The following is a 26,860-nucleotide window of genomic DNA, read 5'->3' on the forward strand; positions in this document are numbered from 1 at the left end:
TCCCACCCAACTTGGTGTTTTCAAATCCAACTCTTCCCACAAATGCCGTAAATGATAGTGCCACTATTTTTGACAAGGAGCAAGAACAAGTTGTGGAAAAGGACAGAAAGTCTTCAAATACTGTGCTAGGACATGCTGGATGCTAATACCAAGTCATCAGCTGAGATCTGTCAAAGAAAAGAAATTTGCCAGACCACCCTGATATCACAGAGATTCATAGACCTTTGACTTAATCACTGAGAGACCTCCCTTTTGCAATGCTAAGATGCAGTGTGATTGGTGTGCAATGGGTATGGCAAGGGTTTTGATTTAGGGGTTTGGGAGAGGACTGCTGGTTGTAGAGATTCCAGTCACAGCTAAAGGAGAAAGAGCAAGGTGATAATGGCTGTGAAGTGTGAGCTGGTGGAAAGAGAAGGGGAAGGATTGCCTGCCGAAATGCTCTGATGTAGGATGTCTGCATTTAATTATGCTGAGGCAGAGCAAAAACTCTCTTCTAGTCCTGATCTGTGCATAGCACCTAAGCTTTGATCCTGTAACCTGCTCAATCGCTTTGCAACAACTAGCTCTAAGTGAGCACTGCTAAAAAAAAAAGGGAGAGTGGGTACAGATGCTTACCTGTGTGATACAGAAAGGGGCCTGCAGAAGCTGCTCCTTTGATGTCTCTGGGAGCTGCTGTTCTTACCAGTAGGCTAACTAAACAGGGGTAAGGCCGAATACGTCCATATTCGAGCTACTGAGAAATATTTGTTCTTTAAAATCTCATCTCACGTATGTAGGTATGTCCTTAGCACAATTGCCCCGTCTTAGCTCTAAAATGCTTATAGGCTTGTTTTCATCAGTTTTAGAGAGAGCATAGTGAGACTGAGAGAGACTAACAGGTTTCACTGAAAAGTCAAGAGGCTGCTCCTGGGTTTCATTACATCAGTGTCTCTTATGCTTCATTCATTCTCCTCTAATTCTTAACGGCGGTCGAACAATTCAAACTACTTAGGAGAGTCAGCTGATCTGTGAAGCTGTACAGGTAATGCTTCAGCAATGACCAAATCTTGAAATTCAAGCTTTTGCCCTACATCTGGGTCTTGTTCTGTGGGCAGATCTCTAGCCCAGAAGCCACGACTCCCAGTGGTTTCCAAAGGATTGAGAGCTTCTGTCCGCATGTCGTGTAACGTTCAGCAGTTCGCAGGATCCAGCTGTGCACGCTGCTTGTTGTCTCTAGCTCTTAATTATGCTGTCACACTGCACTGTCTCTTTAGATTTAACTGTTATAAATTGAAATGGAATGCAAAACTGGTGTCATTTTTCAAGTCACGAAGGGTTTTCCGGGAGCAATGAGAGTTTCTCCTTGCTTGTCGCTACTTGAGTATACTGTTGTGGAATTGAGTCAGTACTGTTGGCAAACAGAAAATGATTTGAAATATATTAGCTGGAGAAAAGTGATTTAACCTTCAGGCTGCTGGCAACAACATTTATATTTGGTGTAAATTGCTTGGAGCAAAATCTCTTTTGTAAAGAGGATTATCATCAGGAGTTCAGTCTAGCTGTAAATGTGCCCATCTTTGAATCACAGGATTTTATTTCTTTGAGCTGTATTAGCGTCTATAGCGCCTGTACGAAGGATATATTATGACCTTCCTTTTAATTCTGTAGCTAAGTGAGGGAAGGTTTATCTTTGCCAGTTTGTTATTGTTGTTAGGTTGTTAGTGCCATTAAATAACTATGGAAGTTTAGCAAACCATAAGGCTCTTTTAATTTGTTCCTAGATCAGCCATTTTAACATCCCCTTTGCTTCATTTTCTACCATTAGTAAAAACTGCCTTACCTCTTCCCAAACATCATGTACTACACAAATCTTTACGTGCCTAAAGACCTTTGAAAATATATAACTTCAGTGCATGATTGTTGGTACTATCTGCTTGTTCGTGTTAGCAGCGGTGGTCAAAAATGTTGCACAGTGTTGAACTACAGCCCTTTTCCATTCTGAGTCACTATCATTTATTACTAAAAATGCAGAAAATATTTTATATATAAAGAGTCAAATCTAAACTAATTTGTGTTAATCCCAGCTGAAACGTTGGTCATTGCAGTGGAACTATCCTGATTGTGAGTTTGGCCCAGTAAATCAAATCAATGGAGCTGAGTGACATAGCTTCTTCCTGGTGCTAGCGAAAAGCCAGGAGTTCAGTCACTATGATGAAAAGCAAGTCACTACTTCAACTATTGCTAGCGTGCATGGTGTGGGACTCTGCTCTGTGACTCTAAGATCCAAAGCACGCTCTATTACTTCCAGATGTCCTGGGGCTAAAAATAACCTGTGAAATCTCTGAAGCAGAGCCTGGTGCTCAACAAAACCTTGACATCCATATAAACATCTCAAATGACAGAGCATGCACAACTAATGCACCTGCATACGCCTGAGACTTCACTGTGAATTGACGGACGCTGTTCTATCCCATGTCTCTAGTGCAAGAATTGCATTTTCCTTTGTCTTTTTAATTTTTATCCCTTAAGCATGGAACAGAGCATTTTGTTACTGAAGGAATCAGGCGGTTGGAAAGTTGCTTTGTTTCAGACTGGACTTTGTTCCATAGGAGGTGGTGTGCAGGTGTTGAACTTTTAACACTATTCCCGCTTCTTCATCCATGCACATGCTCTCCTTGTATTACACTGATTTACTTCAAACCATACAATTGTCGTATATGCATTAGCGTTGGAGGAAAACTGCTCATTGGTCAAGTATCCAACTCTACTGGCCACCAAAGTGAAAAGATCAGGTTGTTCCTAAGTGCTACAGTCATAATCATGGGATTATTTACTTGCTGGTGATTAAGTAACAAGAAATTATACACAACTGCTTTCAGGCAAAGAACACATATTAGAAAGAATTGCTTTTATATATTGTAATTGCGTGTATAGTTTGTGAAGTCTGTGTCACGCATCCTGCGACAAAAAAAAAGAAAAAAGAATTATATGAAGATACATTGTTCAGGCATACCCAGTGTTCAGTCCATTTTAAACACATGAAATAACTAATAGGTTGAGGAAGCAATCTGATGAGATTGAAATAGTCTGTGACCACTTTATATTGCTGCTTCTGACCTCAGCTGTACAAGTTCTCTGAAGCGACAGAGGAATTTTTCTTTCTCTGCATGTCCCAGGTTAATTATGACTCCTCAGAATCCTTATTAAAGAAAACTGTCTTATGTATGATTGGATATTTGTACCCAAGTTTAAAAATTTGCATTCAGAAAGTGGCCAAAAATTATTTTGTCTTAAAGGACTCATGCTGTCTGTATTTTTGTTTTTAAAAATGGTATTTGTCATTAATAGCAATTTTAGTTGAAGCTTGTTCACTACGTTTAATATGATGTCTAAAAGGCTAATCTGAGCAGTCTGACCCTCTTGTTCACAGAAATTACATCCCTGCGTAAAGTTGTGAAAATGCACCAGATATGAGAAAACTCATCAAAACCAGACTAGGTAGAAGGAGATGCCAGAGAGGCCGTTTGTGAGTCTAGATGTATATTTACAGGCATACAGTCCTTTGTTCTTGCACACAACTAAATCTCTTTTTTCTTTTTTTTTTTTTTTTTATTTTGTGCTGTTGAGTTGAAAAGGCAAATATCTCAACAGATAAGCTTCTGAAATGTCTGCTGTCCTAGCTGAGTAAGGCATGGAACTCTTAGCAGTGGTCCAAACCACAGTGAAATACTAACCTGCTCCAGTGTACCCATCCTTCATTGCTCGTGCTCCATTTTGCCATCTCTTGTTAACACCCTGCAGCCATGGACCTGCTCTGGGCAGCAGCAGTAGCAGCAGTCAATGAGGTTCAGATATACATTTCCCTTCCCATTGCTATGGCTTTATTAGCAGTCTAACTCTTGGCATTACACCATTGTGAGCCGAATGTAGATCTGGCATCACTGAAGTATGTGGAAGATGAGGACAGTGTATTAGTTGTTTTGTTAAATATCGGCGCAATTGTATCTGTTCTTGGTGGGGGAAAGCTCTGCTTTACTCTTCTGTTGGGGATATGAGGGTTTTCTTTTGCAGGAGCAAAGTATTAGGTTGGTAGGATTCCCACCTTTCCCTTTGACTGTCCTTTGGCATATGCCCCTGGCACAAGACCGTGGCTTTGGTTGTAATGCAGCACTGTAGGTCGTCCCTTATGACTGATCCAGAGGAGACTGTTACAGGCATCAGTAACAGAGCTTTTACCCTTAAAGCAGCTTGTGTACTTGTGTCTGCAGCGATGCTCAGTGTGATTCCTGGCTGGCTGTCCAAAAGGGTTTTTTTTCACAATATGGTTGGAGATGAGTCAGCATCAGAGAGATGAATACTGCTGCAAACGTGCTGTGTTCAGTAGTTCAGATGACATCAGTGATCACTTTCCTGCTCTGATTAGTGCCTAAACCGTCAGTTGCCTGTAATTAGTCGCTTGAACAGGGCTTCAGGAAGCCCTTGTGTGGGCTTTTCTCCACCATCAGTGGCTTTCACCTCCAGTCAGTTTTGGAAGAGACAGGAACCTCAGGCTCTGAAATAGGCTTTACCCTTCTTCACCTCAATAAGGGCCAACTCCCGGCAACTGCTGACCATGGTTCAGACTTCAGATAGTTTTCTCTTCCCAAATGCTTAATCCCTTGCAGCTCAATTGACTGCGAAATAGTTAATGTCCAGTATTGACTGCTTATTCCATAAAAGGAAAAGCAAAGTATTAGCTTCTGCAGGAAACAATGTTTTCTTCATTTGACTGAGTGTAAAAAGTCAAAAAGGAATGCATATAGTTCTTTGAATTTTGAAGTAGACATCCAGAGGGTCAGACATTACTTGGATCACACCCTTTGACCTTAGAAATCCTCTGGTTCCTTAAAATCTCCATAACTTCTTCAGTACTTTCTTTACAAAGGCCAAGCAAAATCACTTAAAACAGAGAAGAATAAATTCTGTTATAAAATCGCACTCTTAAAAATACAGAAAACAAAGATGGTTCTGAAAAGGAAAAAAAACAATATTCCGTGACTAAGTTGAAAGGAAAATATCTTAGCAATTTCTGTAAGGACATATCCTGAATATGAACTGGAATCTGTTTTTGAATTTGGAACCTAGTGAAAGCCTCTTGAAATTTGCTTGGACAGTGGAGATTCAGGGATCTGTCTGCACATAGCAGATTGCAGCATTGTGACTTTTGTGTCATGATGTCACATCATCAATTTGTTTGTGCACATTAAACAAATAAACACATTTTCTTTGCTGATAATTAGCATGGCATCAGATGGGTGCAAGATTATTGTATTTTCTTCTAAAGCTAACTTAGGAAAGGGAAAAAAAAGTACTGCAAGGAGACACAAATCTGATCCCATAATAAGCAAATGCCATCTCATTCCTCATGGTTTTTTATTGTGGACGAGGCCCTGAGCAACTGGATCCAACTCTGAAACTGGCCCTGCGAACTATATGCTGCCTGACTTGGACTGCTTTATTACAGAAAATAGAAATGATGTGTTTTTTCTCACCTTTTCTTTTAACCCTATAGTGTTAATCCAATAATCAAGAGGAACAGCAGATTGCCTTAGAAGTTCAGTTTTTCTGTGGCTGTGTTTGGTGCTTCCATTTTCATCATACCAGAATGGTTTGGGAGATGCAATTGTTTTCCTGACTTTTTTGAGGCAAATGTTTAAAATCATCTCAGACTACATGGGGAAAAACTGTCAGTTATGCGCGTGTAGCCCTTGCCAGAAATACTTAATGAAATCTGGCTGCGTGGCTAATTTTAGGGACAGTTTAAAGTAGTGTGATTTTTTCCTTTTTTTTTTTTTTTTTAAACTCTTCTAGTAGGTATGGAACATCTGGCCAAAACAAATGAAGCAACATTTGGATAACTCAAACAGAGAACCCAAATGAAACAATATAATAAATTAATGTCCACATTCTGAAATCTTAACCATTATTTTTGCAGTAGTCTACAACTATAATGCAAAGCACTAATGTTTAGCGATGCAGGTTGGAAGAGTTCTGTACTACTGAAGTGTGGGAAGGAGAGTAGTTCCTGTTAAACACTGTGGTAATCTCCAAGTCTGTGGTGCAAAGTACTTTATAAATGTACCATTTTTCTAGCAGAACATTAGGTGAGGTTAAGTAGATATGATCTTCTGAATACAAGTTCAAAGCAAGTATTCAGTGACTGGAAGTGGTCTTACATTTCATCTTTTTGTTTCCTTACGTTCAGTAGAATTTGTATGGCCTCTAGTGACTACGGACTTCTCTCATTAATTTTTCTGCTTTGCAGGGCATGTGTCGTACCAAATTTCTTAAGTCTTTTGTCACCTCTGTCTTCATCTAGCTAAACTAGTATCTACTTTTGGAGTTGCACACCAGGTTCTGCAAGTTCCTGTCTTCCAATATCACTCAGTTTTTCCGAACCTGAATGAGATGTGAGATTTTATTATAAATAAGTTAATTATCTAATAGTTTAACCTGTTTGTTTAACTTCCCAAGTGGCCAGCTCTTTGATAAGAACAGGTTTTTAATAGGCCTAGACAAGCCTGCTACATTCATTTAAATTGTGATCGAGGCCATATCTGAAAGTAGGCTAATATCCGAATTCACTGAGCCAGAATACCCACAGCTATTAATTTGTAAAATAGTGTCCTTCAGAAGTTTTTCTGCTTGACCCACTTTCTAAATTGGATGGCACACCTGATGATTCATTACAGATAAAGAAATTTGGGGATTTTAATTTCTTTGACGCTATGTACTGCAGTCCCAGGCAGCACTGGGAAAGAAGAACAATGTTTTGTTGGGCTTGAATTCCTAGTTTATGTGTCTGGGCTGTAGCTCATTAGAAATATGCATTCAACGTTTCCAGGTAGCAGTACAGTGATTGTGAAAACTGGCAGATTGGTAGGAATGCAAAGTCAGGTCTGGGTAGATGCATCAGCTGTAGACCCAGATAATGACAGCACGGTAACACAGACTGTGAATTGCTTTTCACTGTTACGAGTGGTAACACCTTGGGGATCGCAGTCCAGCTAAGCACATTCCTGAGTGTTGCAATGAACACGGTACACCTCGTAAGGGTTGATCCATGGTGCTTCTCTTGATTCACATAGCTGGTGGTCAATTTTCTTGGGTAAAATACTTCACTCCATCCTGAGGAAGGCATAGGCTGTAGGACAAGTTATATTTCTCTTGTGGTCCCATGCGGTGAAGGGAATTTAACCTACCATCACATGTAGCTAAGGTTCTTACAGTACTTTAAACTCTTTGCTGGTGTTCATTTGTGTTGGTCCTAGCCAGGGACTCATTATATAAGATGTTTCTGTATGAAGGCTTGCAGTTTTTGCTCTAAGGTAGGCTACTTCACTGTCCCTGAATGGTTTGTTAGGTTTCAGAAATGCAAAAGGGTTAGTAAGAACAGGGAATCTTCACAGACTGCAAAAATGCAGCAAATGCTGTATTTCTGTTTTGGTATATTTGCATTTTATTAGTATGCAGTTGACTCATGTCACGTTGAGAAACTTGAAATGGCCAACAGAGACTCTGAAGCTTCTGCAGGAGGAAGTGAAGTTTTCCTGGGGTACCTGAAGATCATTGTCCTCGTTCTTGAATACTTGATCGACAGCGTTCTACTATTCTTGTTTCTTTTTGTTTCAAATTTAGGAGGCTTTTTTCAAAACATTTATTTATATTTTATGTGAGCCTTTCCCTTGCAATGGAAGTTGTGCATGCTGTGATCTGCAGAACTTCAATGATAGGAGGGTTTTTTCCCTTCAGTTAGTCTAGCCCCCTCCCAGGGGCTCTTCTGGGAGGATTCAGTCCAGCCATGTTTGTCATTTAATCAACTTAGAGTTTGAATCAGGATGGCTGGGGACATGTAGGCCTGAAACCATTGTATCTAATTAAAATACTTAACTGGGACACTTCATGTGGGAGCCTAGTCATGTCAGTCCCCTTATATAGTCAATGGATCTCCAAAGGGCAGTTCAAACAACCTAAACTCTCCAGAGAAAGTATATGACATCTATGCTCCTTAGAGTTAAGTGGGATGAATTTTGGCCTTAACAGCCAATAATGGGTGATGACCGATACACAGGAGTATGGTATTGCAGTCTTGCACTGTATCTTCCATGAAGAGGAGTTTTCTTCAGGGATTTATTCCAAGACAAGACAATAGGGAAAGGCTGAGCACATTGCAAAGTGATGGCTGACAAGAAAAGGAACTGCTTGGCACAGTGGAATTAAAGTGGAAAACTTTAATTTGTACCTGCAGTGCTTGCGAGGAGATCTGTTTCTACTTTGTCCTGTAGGGATAACTGCATATCTTCATGGCTGCCACTTCACAGTGTATGAGATAAATGCTATTCAACACTGCAGTGAGTGTCTACTGCTAGGAGTCTTCGACAGCACAAGCTATGTTCTAAACTGTGACTGCTGGGTGCAGCTATGGTATAATATAGAGGATAAGGCTGAGCTTGACTTTTTAAGCTTCTCAGATTAAACTTTTTAATTTTTGTGGTTTATTTTCATAATAAAGGCTTTTAAAGAAATCGTCTTTAAAATTGCTGTTGATTGACCTAATGTGAGCTGCTATAGCTGACTGGGAAAGGTTATCTCAGACTGTAATTCCCAAATAACTGATCTGTGTCTTGACTCAAAAGCCTTTAAAGCTTTATTTCTTCATCTTCTCAGGTACCTCCTGCAGGAAGATAAAGGAAGGACAGAACAAGAAAGCACCATGTCTTCAGTCTCAGCTTATTACAATGGAAAGACCGTACTTATCACAGGAGCTACAGGTTTCGTGGGCAAAGTACTGGTGGAAAAGCTTCTGCGCTCCAGCCCTGACGTAAAAGCAGTTTATATACTTGTCAGGCCAAAGGCTGGACAATCAATGCAAGAGAGAGTGGCCAACATGTTGAAATGCAAGGTAAGTTTCTATATTTTATTCTAGAGTCTAATCTGAAATCCATTCAGCTGGGTGAAGCAGAGGACTTCCGTTATACTCAATTCATAAAGAACAAAATACCATCTTCCACTGTAACTGTTGTGTATTTTTGTTGTGTCTAAGACAAACAAACAAAAAAATTGTACATGAATGAACCTGGATCTGTCTTATTTTGATAGGTGATGCAGGATTTTGCACTGTAGTGATGTAATTATTCTTCTTTTCTGCATTGCTGTTTGTTGAGAATTAATTTTTTCAAAAACATGTTACCTTAGCAAATTTCCTTTTTGCAAGAAGAGCAGCATTTTGCTCTCATGAACTAACTCTCTTCATTCACCCACTTTCAAAACATAATGTTCGAACATTCAAAAATAAAACTGTGAGCCTATTACACTTGACTCCTTGCCCTAATTGGGGCATTAAAACTCACTTCATAAGACAAAGCCTAGTGGCAAGGTATAGTGGGCTGTGCATTGCTGCAGTACAGTAGGGCATCTGCCATCTTCTCATGTCAGCTCCAGTTTAACCTTACTTATGAAGTGATAAAATACTGTTGCATTTGAAAAGGGTGCTTTCCAAAGTTGCTTGCAGGAGAACACAAAGGCTAAGACAGCCCTGTGAGTTGAAGAACAGACCTGTATGACCTCCACCCATGTGGTTTGTTTCGGTGAGGAAAACCAGATCTCTAGTGTCAGGAAGGATGTCAAAGCCCTTTGCTGAATTGAATGTAAAGATTTGTAAGGAGACACTGTTAGACTAGTTATCTGGAGTCGACTTGGCCTGAGGACCTCAAGGTCCTCAGGAGCTTAGGCCAGTGGTGAGGTCATGAACTTGCTCAGACTCCTCCAGCTCTAAGTGCCAGAGTTCAAGCTAATGCTTACTGCTAATGTGAATTTGTACATAGCAATGTGAAATGAGGGGAGGGGACAGATGTGGCCCTAGCAGGCAAGGAATTGCGTGGAATTAATCTGAGAAAGGTCAACGTATCTTTAGAGTGTTGGTCTGAAACTTTGAACACGGCTTGACTGGAAAAGTACTCCTCCTAGTTCTGCTGGAGTTAGAGGTAAAATAGGGCTACAGATAACTTACTTAGAGACAAGTAGGTCTGGCAGAAGGCTTGTGTTTTTCCTCCTAATGTTTTGAGGCATCAAGCTAGAAAATCTTAAGTATGTCCAACAACAGAGTTTGATTTTTCTCGTGTTTTCAACAGAGGATAGGTTATTTTCCTGTTCAGGAAAATTTGTAAGTGATATAAAAGGAAACCATCACATTGGTTGTTTTTTGCAAGTGCACAATTTTTCATTACTTTTCCTTTCAATGAACATTTTTCAGCTGTTTCTACAGCTTTTATCACTGAAGACTGGGGGTAATGGTTTCCATCATCAAACAACAAAATCCTAAATGTGGTGTGTTTGCATGGTGTTTTGCCTTTTTTTTAATCCACTAAGAAAATGGCAAACTAAGCTATTTTTTGGGACTTCTATAAGCTTTGTTTGCATTTTCTGTATGAATATTACTGGCTTATCTCTTTAGTTGGCCAGCACAGCTTAGTAGTGGTGTTAGCTCTAGGTGAGGTTCCCTAGTAGCTGTTTTATTGATGCAGCTGTACTAAATGTACCCTTTTTTTTCCTAGCATGTGTCAGCAGTTTTAGACATGCCAACAGCAAACAGGACTTGATAACCTCTCCTTGAACCTTTGACAGCCTGCTTCAATGTGTTTCAACTGAACAAAAGAAGGAGGCAAATCTCTAAGTTAGGTTGCTGCAGCCTTGAAAAGAAAAAAACTCTAGGGGTATGCTCACAACTCATTCAGGTCCCCTCAAAGAAAAAGGTGTCTTTTTGATGCTGTTCTTTTTAAAATAAAGCAAAAATACTTCCCTAAGGCAGAAACCCAACTCTTCAAAGGTAATTTCCATGTGAAAATGTTGATAGCCTTTGGTTGTTTTCTAGAAGTGAAACAGTTAATTCCAGTAACTGTTAATTTCATGGCAGATGAAGAGGGCAAGAAACATTATTCTTAACATTTTTGCGGATTGTTTCCAGTTAAGTTTGCTGGATGTCTTTAAGCCACATAATCAGTCATTCACAATCTAGAGACTACACTTTCCATTTACAGTTGTAGTTTGCATTCTCCAGTTTGGGAAACCCCTGAGCTATATAACAGATAAAAAATGCAGCAAAAGCTTATTCCGAGTCTTCAGGCAATATTTGCATTTGACATTCCTGATCATAATCTCTGATGAAGAATGCATATATTTGAGTATGCACAGGAAAATTCAGAATAAAATCCCTTCTCTTCCTTACGTGCACATATATAATTTCTAATCTCTACTGCATAATTATTCTTTTCCCCCACAAACTGTTGGATTTAATGCAATACAGTATTTGTATCTGGTTTTAGGAGAAAATACTTTATTTCTACTTTCGTATTCTACCCTATGTAATCTTCTCTACTGCCTGATCACACTTTCACTTTGAAAGTAACTCTTTCATCTTTTACATTGTGCCATGACCCAGTATTATCCTCTGGAATTTCTCATTTTCACATCCAGAAGCGAAGTTTCCCAGGAACCAGAGGGATAGAGAAAAACAGGTTGCCAGCTTCTAAATATTCTAGACAAACAGACAAAAACAGTATTTGGGATGAAATAAAATGAAAGTAGAGAAATAGATTGGCAGGAATTAGTTGCACTGCATAATGCTTGGGTTCTTCAGATAAGGTCCTCTGGGGACTCCTGATTTTTTGGTAGTACTTAATATTTTGAAAGAAATTGCCTATCATTTTTTTATCTCTCTTCATATATCTCTTAGCACAATCTGTGAAATTTTTGTGGTTTCTATCATATCTACAGGGGTTTAAAGATTGAGATGTCACATTTATGAACTGTCTTGTTCACAGTGTGTACATGTGAATATGCTGGAAGATGACTCCGTTAAATAAAAAAGCAACTGAAAGTTACGAAAGGGTGATGAGGTGTGAAGGGGCAAAATGCCTTAGTTCGTGCTTTTAAAATGTTTCTTATCTGGAATTTTTCAAATTCTGAATCCAACATGAAGAGTAAAATAAAAAAAAATAATTTGGGCATAAATCAGAATTCTTCTGCTGTATTCTGGAGTAGCTGAACAGATGGCATTGAAATGTTGGTTTTCCTCAGATCTTGTGAAATTATTTTTACATGAAGATACGTTATTGCATTAATATGAAACGTATAATGAACAGATGCTCAATTATCTCAGCATCAACTCCAAAATGAACGTGTGCATTGAGGAATGTGTGGTGCATGGTGACCTTGCCCATTTATGAAAGGAGATGTTCTATTTTCCAGCAGCAAGTCCCTAAGGGAATCAAGCTATTACCCTGTGCTTAATGAAATGCCGTGTCTGCACGGCACAGAGCGCAGCTGTTACACAAAAAACCACATTTCAGTATAGGCTTCACCCTGGATGTGTCCATAGATGTGGATCACGAGGCAAAGCTTGACAGCATTGTTTTACTTGGTAGTTGATGGGAGGTGTATATTTATTAGAGGTAGGAAATTGTTTTAAGGAGTATTTTTTGTGGTCTGATCCCTCCGTGTGCAGAAATAGGCAGGAATGCTTGGAGGGGTTGTCTCAGATTCCCTGGAGAGCAGGGAATCTCTGGGCTAACGCTGAGTCACTGGTTGTAGCTTTCACGTTGTCCCAGGGAGAGCAGAGCTTTTTCCATGCCCTGCATGCAGTGAACCAAGGCTGCTCGCTGCTGCCAGGCTGTTTCTCAGATCTGTTTGTTCAGTGCACCTAATTAGAAAGATCAGTCAAAGTGGGGAGTGGAAAAGACGACTTAATGTCTCTGATAATTCAGAGAGAAAATGGGGAGGCTGGGAGGCTGCTGAAAGTGGGGAGCAGATATTGCTGGGTGTGACCAGAAATACTGTAAAATGCTACTGCTTTTTCATATCATCCAACCACAGTTAACCTGCATGGTTAACCCTTATAGTTAGAGTGCATGGTACAGATAGACCTTCTTCTCTTCCCTGCAAAGCTTTGTCTGGAACCACACATTACGACTGACCACTGAAAACAGCAGAAGTCCAATGTTATCAGACACCTTTGCCTCTTCAGTATTTCCTTGTCAAGTGTGCTATGCTTATCAGCAAATACACAGCAAGACTCTCTGTTAGCCCTATAAATTTCACCAAATCATGCCAGATTTCTCTTTTTCCACCTCCCTTGATTATCCCTTTCTCTACTCCCTCCTCGCTCATGTGTCTTGCTCATCACCATAAGCAGTAAAGGTTCTCCATGCCAAACCAGTGCAGTGTTACTCCCTCTGGAACAGTGTCCCCTAAATCTGCTGCGACCACTTCAGTGGTGCATGGATCAGTACTCAGAACAGAGTAATGAGGTTTTTTTGTTGATGGAACGGGATCCCATTTATTCAGTAAAAGGTCTGGAAACTGATAATTGGAATGAAACAGAGCTGAAGATGTTTTCTGTTTTATTATTTATTTAGATTTGCCTTGCTTTTGTCAGTAGATTATCAGGCATAACTCTGGTATTTGTGTACCAAAGGAACAAATCTGTCATTTTAACAAAAACTTGTTTCTTACTTGACCCCATGATTTGTAAACCATGTGGTAGAGAGGAGCTAAATCTTAAGGGTGGTAACATAACTGACACGAATGCAGGCAAGGGTCTTGAACCATTCTGTGCCTCTTTCCGAAGCTAACACCATCTGCTGCCTTGTTCCATTTCATTTCTTTCTCTTCTCCGAGATGTGTTTCTGTTTGAAGAAGGCTGGTAAGGTTTTGCTTTATATATTATCAGCTAATAGCCTGCTTCCTATAGCACAAGGAAGGGCCAACAAGGCAGCTGGTGCTTCCAGCAAGATAACCTTTCACACTTGACAAAAAAGAAGCCACCGTTAGTCCTGAGCTCAAGACTCATTCACATGGCCCTGGTGTCACTTTCTGCTGTTGGATGTTTGCAGCCCTGCTGCTGCCCCTTGGCTCTAGGCTCTGCTGGAACATGGGCATCTGGAACAAGCAAAGTGCAACGGCGTTGGCTTTTCTGGGTGCTGCGCCAAAGCTGCAGCCTTGTATGGTGACAGCTCCTCCTCATTTGATGGACATCCAACCCGTGTCATAACTCAGGGCATAGAATCTCACCCATCAGCTTTCAGCTAAGCTGGGAGATCTGGCAGCCCTACGTACTCTTTCATCTGTTCTGCATGCAAAGCCATGCTTACCAGGAGGCTAATGGAGAAGCTGAGAAGCACAAAGGCCCATCTTATTATCAATTAGCATCAGCAGAACTTGGTTTCCTACACCTCCTTTCTCCTTTGCACTTGCACAGCTGTCAGCACAGACTGCATTCCGCAGAAGTGCTGGAAGGGCAGCTAGGTGGAAATGGCAGGGTTTTTTTAATTTATTTTTTTTAATGCATACTCAAATATCAGAGGAGAAACCATGATAAGAGGAAGGGGAAAAGAAAGGTGGTGATTGAAATTGTGTCCTCCATTGCATCAGTCAGATAAATTCAGGCCACAGTCTGCTGAGGAAGAAAGAGTGTCTTTGTGTGACTGAGGCAATTCCTAGAGAAAACAGGCTCATCTCACAGTTTCATTGTCATAATGCAGTTTCCATCACTACTTAGTATACGTGGATGCTGCACAGTAATTTAGAATTTCTCCACACACTGCATAAGTTGATCAGGGATGCATTCAGAGTTACGGATTTAGAACAACCCTAAATCTTCTTTGCTGTATGTGTTTTGTTACACTTATATGTGACTAATGTCACTATTAGAAATAATAATAATAACTATACTTTTCTGTATATAATGTATTTCTTTGCTAAAAATTTCCAGTGTATCTGATGAGTCTGATTCATCTCAGTGCCCTTTTCAGACTGATTCCCTTCGGGATACTTTAATTTAGAAATGTTAAAAGTGGAGCACCTAGATCAACAGTCAGTTTGAAAACGCTTGCGTATTTGAAAATGCTGTGTCCATACTCCTTTTTTTAGGACCACAAACTTGTTCTGTAAGATTCTATGTACATACAAAAGCAGGCATGAAAAAAATGTGAGGAGGTATCTATACACCATTCTCAAAAGAAAAGCCCTCATTTTTTTAATGAAGCTGGAGAGAAAATGTGTGTGATGCAAATTAGAGATCCAGGGACAGAGAGAGAAAGGAGTTAAATAATGAGTTGGTGATATTGCTAAAGAAAGGACTTATGTTTTGATTATGAGAAGTTACAATGAACATCAAGACATCCAAAAGGAGAGACGTCAGCTAAATTCAAAGACAGCAGAGAGAGAGAGAGAAGTGGGTCAGGAATGGAAGAGTAAGGGGATAAGTTTATGACATAATGGTGACACCAGTGGAAATCTTAGTAATGGAGGAAAAACAGTACAGACGCAGAAGATAAAAGGACTAATAAAAGGCTGCAGTAATATGAAAACTTAGGAAGAGATCCTGAAGAAACAATTAGAGGAAAAAAGAGAAGACAGCAGGTCTGCAGAGGCTATCAGAGATAACATCTGGAAAGAAGGAGTTTGTAAAAAGCATCAGAAATAAAGTGTGAGGAGTAGGGCATTATCGTTGGTGAAAGGGCAAGGGTCTGGAAGAGAATGGGGTTGAGGAGCTAGAAGGAGGAAAAAAGTAATGGAGGACTAGAAAAGGATGTTGGTAGGGATAAGGGAGAAGAGGAAACCTTCTTTTCTGGTATTGATATATTATAAATTTAATTTGCCTTATGTTGGCATTCAGGAGCCATAGCTATGCAAGCACAGGTCCAGGTCTTTGTCCAAAGAGTCTTTCAGTCTGAATGAAAAGCCTGGTAAGGTCATGAAGCAGAAAGGGGAGGAGTACTTTAGGGTGATCAGAGAGCCCACAAGAGTGAATCAATACCATGAGTTTTGAATTATAAAAAAGATTATGCCTGATTTAAAACCAAAACCCTTGTGTCTGTCTTATAGCCCTGTTGAATTCATCATTTCTCCTATATTAAGGTGATCAGACAATGTTTTCCTGCTTATCCCAAATTTTGCTAAATATGTTAATCTTCATTGAGCTTTTAGGAGTATGGGAGAGGAGTTTTTAGGCCTCATTTAAGACAGTCTGTAAAAGAAGTCTTTCGTCTTTCACTTAGATGTTACTTTTAAATTTTTTTTGTGGTCATTTATTGAAAAGGCAGAGTAATTTGTTGATGAATATCTGTTGAACTACACAGAGGTTATTCTCTACCCCTCAGTCTTAATTGTGTTGCAGAACAGAAGAGGTTAAGTATGAGAACTGCCCATCCTGTTCTCTCTTCTCTGCAGTTCCTGAAAGTTATGAAGAACTAATATTTTATTCTGCAAAACAAGCTCTAAACTCTTTCTTCTTCCTTTGGCCAATTAAATTGTCCATTTCTTTGTTGCTCTCCACCTCTGTCATGACATCATGTAGACATCCCTGTGGCCTGAGTAATGCTCTGTGCCTCCTAGCCACTAATATCAAGAGTCTGAAAGAGGTACTGTTCTGAAGTTTCAGGGGAAAATAAAGTCTCCTTCTTGTCTTCTAATTAAGATCAATCTTTGATACTGTCACAGTACAGTAGCTATTCCCAGGAAATTTCATCTCCTATTTTAATCAGTAGGGAATATGATAAAACCTCTGTAGTGTCCTTTATTATTTCAAAATAATAATTCTATTCACTGCAGTTTCAGCTAGTTTTTTGTGAACTTGAAAAATCTTCTTCCTTTCTAGCTTGTTTTCACACTCCTCTCTCTGCACCTTTTCACAGGATCACAGAATCGCTGACGTTGGCAGGGACCTCTGGAGATTGTCTAGTCCAACCTCCTGCTGAGAGCAGGTCGGACAGAGCCAGTTGCCCAGGACCATGTCCAGCTGGGTTTTGAGTATCCCCAAGGAGGGAGACTCCACAACCTACCTGGGCAACCTGTGCTAGTGCTCCATCACTCTCACAGTAAAACAGTGTTTTCTTATATTCAGGCAGAATTTCATGTGTTTCATTTTTTGCCCACTGTCTCTTGTCCTGTCACTGGATACCCCTGAGAAGAGCCTGGCTCCACCTTCTTCTTTACCCCTTACTATCAGGTATTTATAAACATTGGCAAGATGCCCCTGAGCCTTTTCTTCTCCAGGCTGAACAGTCCCAGCTCTCTCGGCTTTTGCTAATAGGAGAGGTGTTTCAGTCCCTTCATCATCTTCGTGGCCCCTCACTGTACTTGCACGAGTACATCCATCTCTCTCTTGTGCTGGGAAACCCACAACTGGTCACCGCACTTCAGATGTGGCCTCACCACTGCTAAGTAGTGGGGAAGGTTAATCATTTGGGCAGTGCTGCTGGCAGCTAGGTGTTGGGTTAATCAGTTCTGAAGTGCTTCCTTCTGAGAAGGAAAACCCCATCCATTAAATCTGACTTCCAGAGCACTCTATAGATTCTCTTAACAGTAGCAACAGAGGCAGAAGACGACTGTCACCAGCAGTTTCAGAGCATCTTATATGCCACAGGTCAAGACTGAAATAATATTTTTTCTATCTGTATGTGTTTGAAGCACAAGTAAGTTGTAGAATCATAGAATCATTTAAGTTGGAAAAGACCCTTAAGATCATCGAGTCCAACCGTTAACCTAGCACTGCCAAGTCCACCACTAAACCATGTCCCTAAGCACCACGTCTACACGTCTTTTAAATACCTCCAGGGATGGTGACTCAACCACTTCCCTGGGCAGCCTGTTCCAGTGCTCGACAACCCTTTCGGTGAAGAAATTTTTCCTAATATCCAATCTAAACCTCCCCTGGCGCAACTTGAGGCCCTTTCCTCTTGTCCTATCATTTGTTACTTGGGAGAAGAGAGAGACACCCACCTTGCTACAACCTCCTTTCAGGTAGTTGTAGAGAGCAATGAGGTCTCCCCTCAGACTCCTTTTCTCCAGGCTAAACAACCCCAGTTGATAGAATCATAGAATCATAGAATCATTAAGGTTGGAAGAGACCTCTAAGATCATCGAGTCCAACCGTCAACCCAACACCACCATGCCCACTAAACCATGTCCCTAAGCACCTCATCTACACGTCTTTTAAATACTTCCAGGGATGGTGACTCCACCACTTCCCTGGGCAGCCTGGTCCAATGTTTCACCACTCTTTCAGTAAAGAAATTTTTCCTCACGTCCAATCTAAACCTCCCCTGGCGCAACTTGAGGCTGAGTTCCCTCAGCCGCTCCTCACAGGACTTGTTCTTTAGACCCTTCACAAAGGCATTTCCCACTGGGAGAAGCTGGGTCCCTTATTACACAGCTTCTCCTTGTACGCCTGCTTGGATCTCTCCCTGAAACATCAGGCTCTGGTCACTTACAGATGCAGTTCTCCGGTATGATAATAAATGGTTCCTGCTGATGTTGTCCCTTAAAAGTAGAACTCGCAGTACCTTGAAGCTCTAGGTGGGATTATGACCGAATCGTGTGATGTGTTGTCTTTTATTACAACAAGCGATACAGCTGAAATACAGACAAGCCTTGGGGCCTGCCGTTTGCCTGCTGGTCACAAGCTCTGCTAGGTGGTACTGAACACAAACCTCAGTTTTGTCACCGCCGAGGAGAGTTCACAGCTTAGCGCTCCAGCTTTGCAAACTGTCTTCGATACTTCAGTTCCTGGGGGTATTTGCAGTAGTAAAGTCAACTTGTGTTTCTTTTTTTTAAATATATTGCGGTTTAAAATTTACTCTGATTATACATTGCTTGCAATAGTTACACAATAAATCACAATGAAATTAAGATTGTTTAACTGACATAAACTGCTAAATGAAAAACAAGGACACACTGCTAAATGAAACTGTAGAATCAATGCAAATTATTCTCAAACGAGTAATTTTTTGAAAGCAGAAATGCTTCACAATTCATTTCCGGAGTGTTTGTCTTTCATTTTGTGAATTAAAATGTTTTGGTGTCAAAACCTGACACATCAGTTTCCTCACCTTTCACTCGAAACAGCTGTTACAGTTGTTGATATGGCACATCCATGGAGACCAGCAGAATGACAACACCACTGATACTTGTCCAGGTGCTCAGGCACTTGCAAGACAAACCCAGCATGAAGTATGGTGGCCCACCATCACTGTCTGACCAGAGGCCACCTGCCTGGCGGTAGCTGCCATCTCAGCAGAGCGCTGCTTTGCAGGCCTGCTGTGCAGGAACCCCATCTCTCTTACCAGCCTCTTATCAGAAGGTGCGTGTGATCTTTGCTAGGTGCATGCACAGAAAATATGTTTTGTGCAAAGGGTCTAGCAAGATCTCTTTCTGGAGCTCAGCTTTCTATGCGCCTACCTGGTCAGCTGCGACAGCGAGTTAATGGTTTCTGTCTTGCATGTCATTATTCTACACAAATACCCACCACCTACAGAATGATATGTAAAAGCTGGCCTTCATTTTTGTCTTTACTTCTTGGTTTCATACAACTTTTCCTTGGCCTGGACTGGAATCACAATAAATCATCAGATTTCAAAAGAGGTTTTTGGTTGGTTGGGTTTTTACTTAAAATCACTTCATGATGTTAAGTAGATCATGATCTAAACAGCAACAGTTCCAGGGGAGAATACAGAGCCTCAAATATAAATGTTCCAGAAAATCCCTCTAGCCAATTGTATGCTAATGCATGTGTTGCTAATGCAATGAAGTAAAAAAAAAAAAAAGCTGAAAAGAAAGAAATCTCTCAGTTTCACATTAGATATCTAACAAGAGACATGCACAAATTTAAATATAACTATTCAAGTATTCTGCTAAATTTATAAAGATACCATGCTTAATTTTATGCAATTCTTTGAGAACTCTGATGGCCAGGGACTTAATTTTATCCAAGGGACATTACAGACAAGCTTCTTATGCAGTAAACACAAAACTGTGCTCTGCACACAAATGCAAATGCATACATGTGCATAAAGGCATCCTCTTTCAAGCTAGCCATTTTTGTTTTATTTAATGGTGGATATGCCAAGGGATTAGTGTGTTAATGATGGTGTCTGCAGTGAAGTATTCTGCCAGTTGATAAATGACAAAATAAAGAAGGATTCGGCCCTTGAAGCAAATGAGCAGGCAGTATGTTTAGAATGATGCAATTTAAAAAACTCTCAAAAATAAAATTTTCTCTTATTGATAACAGCCTAGAGGTTGCAGTCATGCTGCGTTTGCTACTGTACGTAAAAAGAAATGTATTTTTAGTTCTCCTTCAGCAGTGATATTTTGGGACACTTGTAGACTGTATCTACTTACTTAACAATATTTTTTCTTTAATGTGCAAGGGTGTCTTACAGAAGAAAGACAGAATCTCATCAGGGAGTTAGCAAACTAAGATTGCAGTTGAGTCACAACTTTAAAGGATCTTCATAACATTGCTTAAATTTGCATTTATGCCTATGTGCTTTCTGGTTTGCAGCCAAGGCCTGGTTCCTGAAATTAGTGGAATTTCTCTTGGTATCTTCATTTAGCTTTGGTTGAGTATCTTGTGAAGGGTGGATTTCAAAGAGAAGATGGGCCCAAATAAGTACCTTACAGTTGTCCTTTCAATTATACGTGTTGGATTTTCTTTTTGTTCTGGATATTTTGTTTCTTATAGCAAAAATGCATGTATGAGTTTTATTTCACTGCCAATATTTCAACTTCAGATGATAGCAATTTAACCATAGTAAGAAGTGCTTGATACAGGAATGCAAATGCAGTTAATCACTCTTCTATATCTGGAAAACCAATAGTGTCTGACTCCAGCCTAAAATTTGCCTTGGAGGATAAGTTAAGTTAGGCAGTTCCTGGGTTTGAAAGCTACCAAAAGCAAGAAGCAACAGTTTTATTGGTACTGCTGACTCTCATCCACTTCTTTTGCACATGTGATTGCATCTGAACTTGACCCTGTGTGTGAAGTTGGAAATGGAAGTAGTATCACAGAATCATAGAATGGTTTGGGTTGGAAGGGACCTCTAAAGGTCATCTAGTCCAACCACCCTGCAATGAGCAGGGACATCTTCAACTAAATCAGGTTGCTCAGAGCCTCATCCAACCTTGAATGTTTCCAGGGATGGGGCATCTATGTGTAAGGGGAAGATTTAGATTCTCTAATCAACAAAATTCACTTTTATGCTAGTCAAAGATGTCTCCATCCAGAAATTCGTCCCTTTTTGGATGTCGGTCTCCTTGCCAGCAGAAAGCTTTCAGCATTGCCACCACTGCTGTCTGCATATCCTAAGTGGTAAAAGTCAAGGAGGTGAGAGAGTGTGCATTAGAGGTATGGAAGAAACGTGGTGCAGGGGAAAGTGAGAGTAAAGAGTTAAGCATGGCATTTCCAAAGAGGACAGGAAAAGTATAAAGAGCACTGAAGGTAAAATTTCCACTCCACAGGCTTGGGAGTTTACATCAGTAACAGAAGTCAGAGCTGTTTTCCAGCAGCTTTTGCCGGCATCAAGGCCATGGAGCAACATCATTAGAGAAGTCCTGTTGGGCATCCTTTGTAACCCTCTGATTTCTCCTGTATCCCAGTTTTGCTCAGGTACACAGGAGAGCTGAGCTTTTAGGCAGCTGCACAGCATGCTTTGTGTTCACAATTTTGACAAGTGACCCGTTCACCAACAAGGCCTTCAGCAAACATGGTTTTAAACAATGTTTGTCATTTTGCTGGAGCCCGTGACTTGGCTCTTGACGTGTGCGAGTTGGCACGATTCCTTTTTTGGGCTGTTGTAATTCAGAACCACTTTGGACACCGACGGAGCTGCTCATGTACCAAAGCTCATACACAGGCTTGGGTTCTTTGCTTTGAATTCGGGCTGAATAAGGACACCTAACCTCAGGCAACCTCTGTTGGGAACATCTTGGCCTGCAAATCATGGTTAAGAATGAAGGCTTATCTTTTTCTTAAATGGGTCAGTAATGGAGCTATCAGTCAGCACCCAAAGAGCAGAATTTGCTATTTGGTCATTCAACAAAATAGAAAGTCAAGTCATGTTTCGTCCTTCGTGTCTGATTTTATTACATTCTATCCCCAGCTGCTTCTTCCAATTTTTCTTAAAGAAAACTTTTTCATTTTCCTAAACTTAACCCTGGCCTTCCTTACCTGTGTTTTTTCTTATCTGGCAGCTGACTATGACTGAATGATGGAAGCCAAGACCAGTTTTATGTCAGAAGACCTTGCAAAGAAATGAAGTTTGTTGTAAACAAAACACTGCAGTTTAAGAAGAAATCCTACATATAGTGGGACAGAGTCTTTAGTCTTCTATTTTGACTTTGCAGTCAAAACCGTCAGACCTGATCACTGGATAATACTTTCTACAAACAAGGTTGTTAAAATACTGGGGAGGTGGGGGGGAGGAATACTCTGAGCCTTAGGACCCTTAAGAGGGAGCTCCCACTTGTGACACAGTGATACATCTTGATATGCACAGTCCAAAGCATTTGATCTTCTAGGCATCCTGCCTGCAAAGAAGAGTCGCTGGCTCATGCATCATCCTTCTCCCAGTCCCTGGCCTGGAGCTATGACTGGAAGAGTGAGAACAAATGCAGGGTGTCCCTGTATACCAGAATGCCATAGAATCATAGAATCATAGAATCATTAAGGTTGGAAAAGACCTTTAAGATCATCGAGTCCAACCATCAACCCAACACCACCATGCCCACCAAACCATGTCCCTAAGCACCTCATCTACACGAGGTGCCATGATTGCCAGAAGCTGCTCATACGGCCGTTCGTACAGGTACTGACTGCTGCAGTATGTACCAAACATTTGACCCCAAAATTGATCCTTGTCGTGGTTTAACCTCAGTCGGCAACTAAGCACCACGCAGCCGCTCGCTCACTCCCCCCCCCACGGTGGGATGAGGGAGAGAATTAGAAGAGCACAAGTGAGAAAAACTCGTGGGTTGAGATAAAAACAGTTTAATAATTGAAATAAAATGATAATAATAATAATATGGTAATAATAATAATACACAAAGCAAGTGATGCACAGTACAGTTGCTCACCACCCGCCGACTGATGCCCAGCCAGTCCCTGAGCAGCGGCCCCCCCAGCCAGCTTTCCCCAGTTTATGTACTGAGCATGACGTCCCATGGTATGGAATGTCCCTTTGGCCAGTTTGGCTGTGCCCCCTCCCAGCTTCTTGTGCACCTCCAGCCTTCTCAGTTGGTAGAGCATGGAAAACTAAAAAGTCCTTGGCTAGTGTAAGCACTACCTAGCAACAACTAAAACATCGGTGCGTTATCAACTTTGTTCTCATCCTAAATCCAAAACACAGCACTGTACCAGCTACTAGGAAGGAAATTAACTCTATCCCTGCCGAAACCAGGACAATCCTCCAGAACATCAGACAGCTTAAAAGTTGGCTGAAGGTCACCTTCGACTGCAGTTTACCCTAGCAAATCCAGCCTATTGTTTTTATTTAATTTTCCAAACCCATTAGGACTGCCAAGTATATTAGGGAGAGTGCTTTAAAAAAATGTGAAGTTCTGACTCGCATCATTGCATACACAAATCAAAATGTCTGAATTGTGCCAAGGAACCCAAGCGTGAAAACTGTTTTTTGGTAATTTTCTGGGGGCTTGTATTAGGCCTTCTGTTTTTTTTCAAGGGAGCCAGGGGTGGGGGTATTATTAGTGTTAGCCTGTTGTAAATTAATTTTACTTCTTGAAAGAAAAACTGCTGTGGCAAAGCCACTCTTCTGTTCGTAGTTAAATGTGAATGATGGTGTGATTACAAACAGCAACTGGTTGACTGCAGCCAAACATTCAGAGTAAGCTGGTCTGATTTTGCAGGGGGGAACCCTGTTAATTCTGTGAACACAGATGATTCACTGCCACAGTCTGGACCATGGAGGTGGCTGTCCAGAGCCTGTTGTTTGTGACCAGACTTGTGTTTGATATGGAGTTGGTATAGGGAAAGAGTTACTGGTCTAGCTAAATATTTTTAAAATCAAGGCATGCCTTATGCACGCTGTCGAAAATTATCATTAGACTGATTCTTGATCCTGTATTTGCTTAGTTACTGTAAGCTTCCACTTAAAAAATCCTAACTGTAAGATGACTGCTTCCAAGGTGTACTTTTGGGATTGAATTGGGATTTCCCTACATCACTGCACCTAGCATCAGACCGTGCCAGGTGGGATTTCGTGTCAGTTTGACCGGGTTTCATGCATCTCCATTCCTGCCTGGCTGTCACAGCTTGTGCCTGTACTGCTCCTGAGATGGAATTACGTGACTTCCCATGTTTTTATTGTCCTGCGTGTTTATGTCACCTTACCATAGAAAGTTAAAATACCTGCAAATCTGCTGGGAACCTGCAGCAAGCAATGTGACAGTGGCTTCTAACCTATGCCTACTGTGGTTACTGACATGGATTGTGCTAGTGGAGGCTGTGATGCTGAGGTACCTGAAGAAGAGTCTGGGTATCGTGATGACAAATATTTTACGAGCCTTGTAATACTTGTTTTCTTTGAAGAAAGTTGGTGCGTCTTTCACTGGTGTGTCAGTCTTGTGCTGTAGTTTGGGTCTGTTTTATCCTAAACTCAAGGAGCTTGTGTTGAAGCAGGTGCCACTGAAGAGTTAACAGAATCTTGCATTGCTTTGATACAGACTGAATTGGGTGAGTTTTGCCAAGTGTATGGCTCTTTACTTACGGGAGTGATTTAGATGAGAGAGAAAATTTAGAATGATCTCTTTCTCATACATTAAGCTTTGGGATAATCGCTGGATTAAGTAACTAGTTTGCCTGTCAGTTCCTAAAATATCCCAGCAGGCAGCAATGTGATGGGCAGCAGTGTTGGAAGAGTTCAGATGTGCCAAAAAATAAATCGGTAGGGTCAAAAGCTTGAGCTTGGAGAATCAGTAACTTGGTTAGTGTTAGGTGCAGTAAGGAAAAATCAGAACTGGGAAACCAGCTGATGCCAGTGCTAATCTGCTCCCACAGTGGCAGCACACTGAAATGCTTAAAAGAGCACAGAATTATAAAAACATAGAACTGGAGAACAGCAGAGGGACAGAGGATGCACCAAGGGCAATTAGCAAAGGATAAAGGGTCTGGACTGAGACCAAGGCAGGTGTATGCCACAATGCACAGCACGTTGTACCTGCGATAACAAGAAACAAGGTTGGTTGCTAGAATGGCAGAATTTACCAAAAATCTGTGGTCATCATTTTTCTCCCAGTCTGCTGGAGGCGTCCATTTGAGAGGAGAAATTACTGATTCTAGTAACTTGCATTTGTCCATGTCTGACTGCACCAAGATTTAAAGGCAGGGACTGAGCTTGGTGTGCTTTTTTCCAGATGGGAATTCTGGGCACTGCTGCAATATAAATAGCAAATAATAATAACAAGAACAAACAATGGCATGTTGCTTGTTTAAAAACCGAACAACCTTTGATACTAGCTAAATGTGTGTGTACATTTGATCTGCATTATCATGTGTTTTCTTCTCATGTCTCTTGCCTCTCTGCTAGTTGTTTCCTTTTGTTGCCATCTCGTCTTAAAAGTGGGGTTCCAGAGCTTAGTTTAGGGGCAAGGTCTCTTATTTTGGTTTTGTATTTGCAAAACCCTAAACTTTGTTTTAAAGCCTTCTTACTACTGCTGAGCTCAGCAAAACAGGAGCTTGAATCTGGCTCCAAGCTGGGCATTACTAGGCATTACAATTGTGTAATACTACAAGTATTGCATAAATATAAGCAAATGTTTATGGTGAACAGTAAGTATCTTCCTAGTAGGGAAGGAAAAAAAATCCCCCCCAAATGGTTTTTGGCAAATAAGGACAATAGATAAGGACAAGCAAAATGCACTTTTGTATTGAATTACCTGGATTGCTGTGGTGGAGCTCGAACACCACGGCCCTAGAAAGAGGAAAAAAACCCAACAAACCCCAAAATATCTTGGGATGACTTCTTCTAAAATAACAATTCACGTTTTGGTTCAGAAGGATATTTTTATTTTGAAATTATTTGAGATTTTATTTTTAAAATTGTGGAACTAGAGCTCAAAATTGCAGCAAAAATTTCTATTCAGTGACAATTTTTTTTTCATTTCATTGAAAATTTCCCCTTTGGTTCAAGCAAGAATTAAGTTATATAGGTTCTCTCTTTGATAATGAAAGCATATTGAAAAATTAGGTGTCCAGAGGGCTCTGTAGTAGTCTCAAGTTTAAACTAACGTGTTGTTTATGAAAGGTGTGTAATACACACAGTAAGCATGTAGTTAGACTCCTCACTCAAAAGCTTCATGATCGTGTTTGTAAACCATCTCAGTCTGACCTCTTTAAACCTTTTTAAAAGTACTTCACTTCACATTCAAGGTATTCAAGTGTAAACTAGGCTGTAAGAACATACAGTAGGGGTGCAGTAGGGTAACAGAAGGTTTTATCATACTGCTTTCTGCTGTGACTACCCCTGAACCAAGTGATAAAGTCATGTTTCACAAGACCAGGTGAATACAACTGTACTGCTTCTGGCATTGCATGTGCGCCCATACCCAAGGAATTAACCGCCTGAATAATTTGAGCAGGAAAAACACTTTTATGTGTAGATTTCTGTTTGGGGAGGTTGCTTGCTTAAAGGAAATAACCTTTTAAAAAATCTGCTCTGTTACCTAGTGTGTTGTATCCATGCTTGAAGGCACACTGTCTCCCTGATGTTTGACTCCCTGTTGTATGTGGGCAGTTCCCAAGTCGCTGTCCTTGCTATGATCTCCAGGAAGTTGACTTTATTAAAAGTGTGTATGTGTGTATGTTTTGCAGGAAATTTCTTTGCCACAGGGGCAAAGAGAGTATGAAAAACTATGTATTTCATTTATTTGAGAAGCCTCCAGGCTTTCTAGATTGTAGAGGACACTTACGGCTGAAAAAAGGCAAATGTTGCACCCATCGTCAGAAAGAATCAAGAGGGACAAGTCAAGGAGCTCTAGACCAGGCACTTTC

General features: G+C 40.7%; 1 protein-coding gene across 2 annotated transcripts in view; it reads left to right on the top strand.

Moving 5' to 3' along the window:
- The window catches only part of FAR2 (fatty acyl-CoA reductase 2), a 153,537-nt gene that overhangs the window by 60,285 nt on the left and 66,392 nt on the right, over positions 1-26,860 (top strand). For both annotated transcript variants that reach the window (XM_076345051.1, XM_076345041.1), the window contains exon 2: positions 8,686-8,920. In XM_076345051.1, coding sequence (XP_076201166.1) covers positions 8,732-8,920 — 189 coding nt within the window. In that variant the 5' untranslated portion in view covers positions 8,686-8,731. The remainder of the gene's footprint in view (positions 1-8,685; positions 8,921-26,860) is intronic.

This window comes from Aptenodytes patagonicus, chromosome 1, assembly GCF_965638725.1.
Source record: "Aptenodytes patagonicus chromosome 1, bAptPat1.pri.cur, whole genome shotgun sequence".
Taxonomy (NCBI): Eukaryota; Metazoa; Chordata; class Aves; order Sphenisciformes; family Spheniscidae; genus Aptenodytes; species Aptenodytes patagonicus.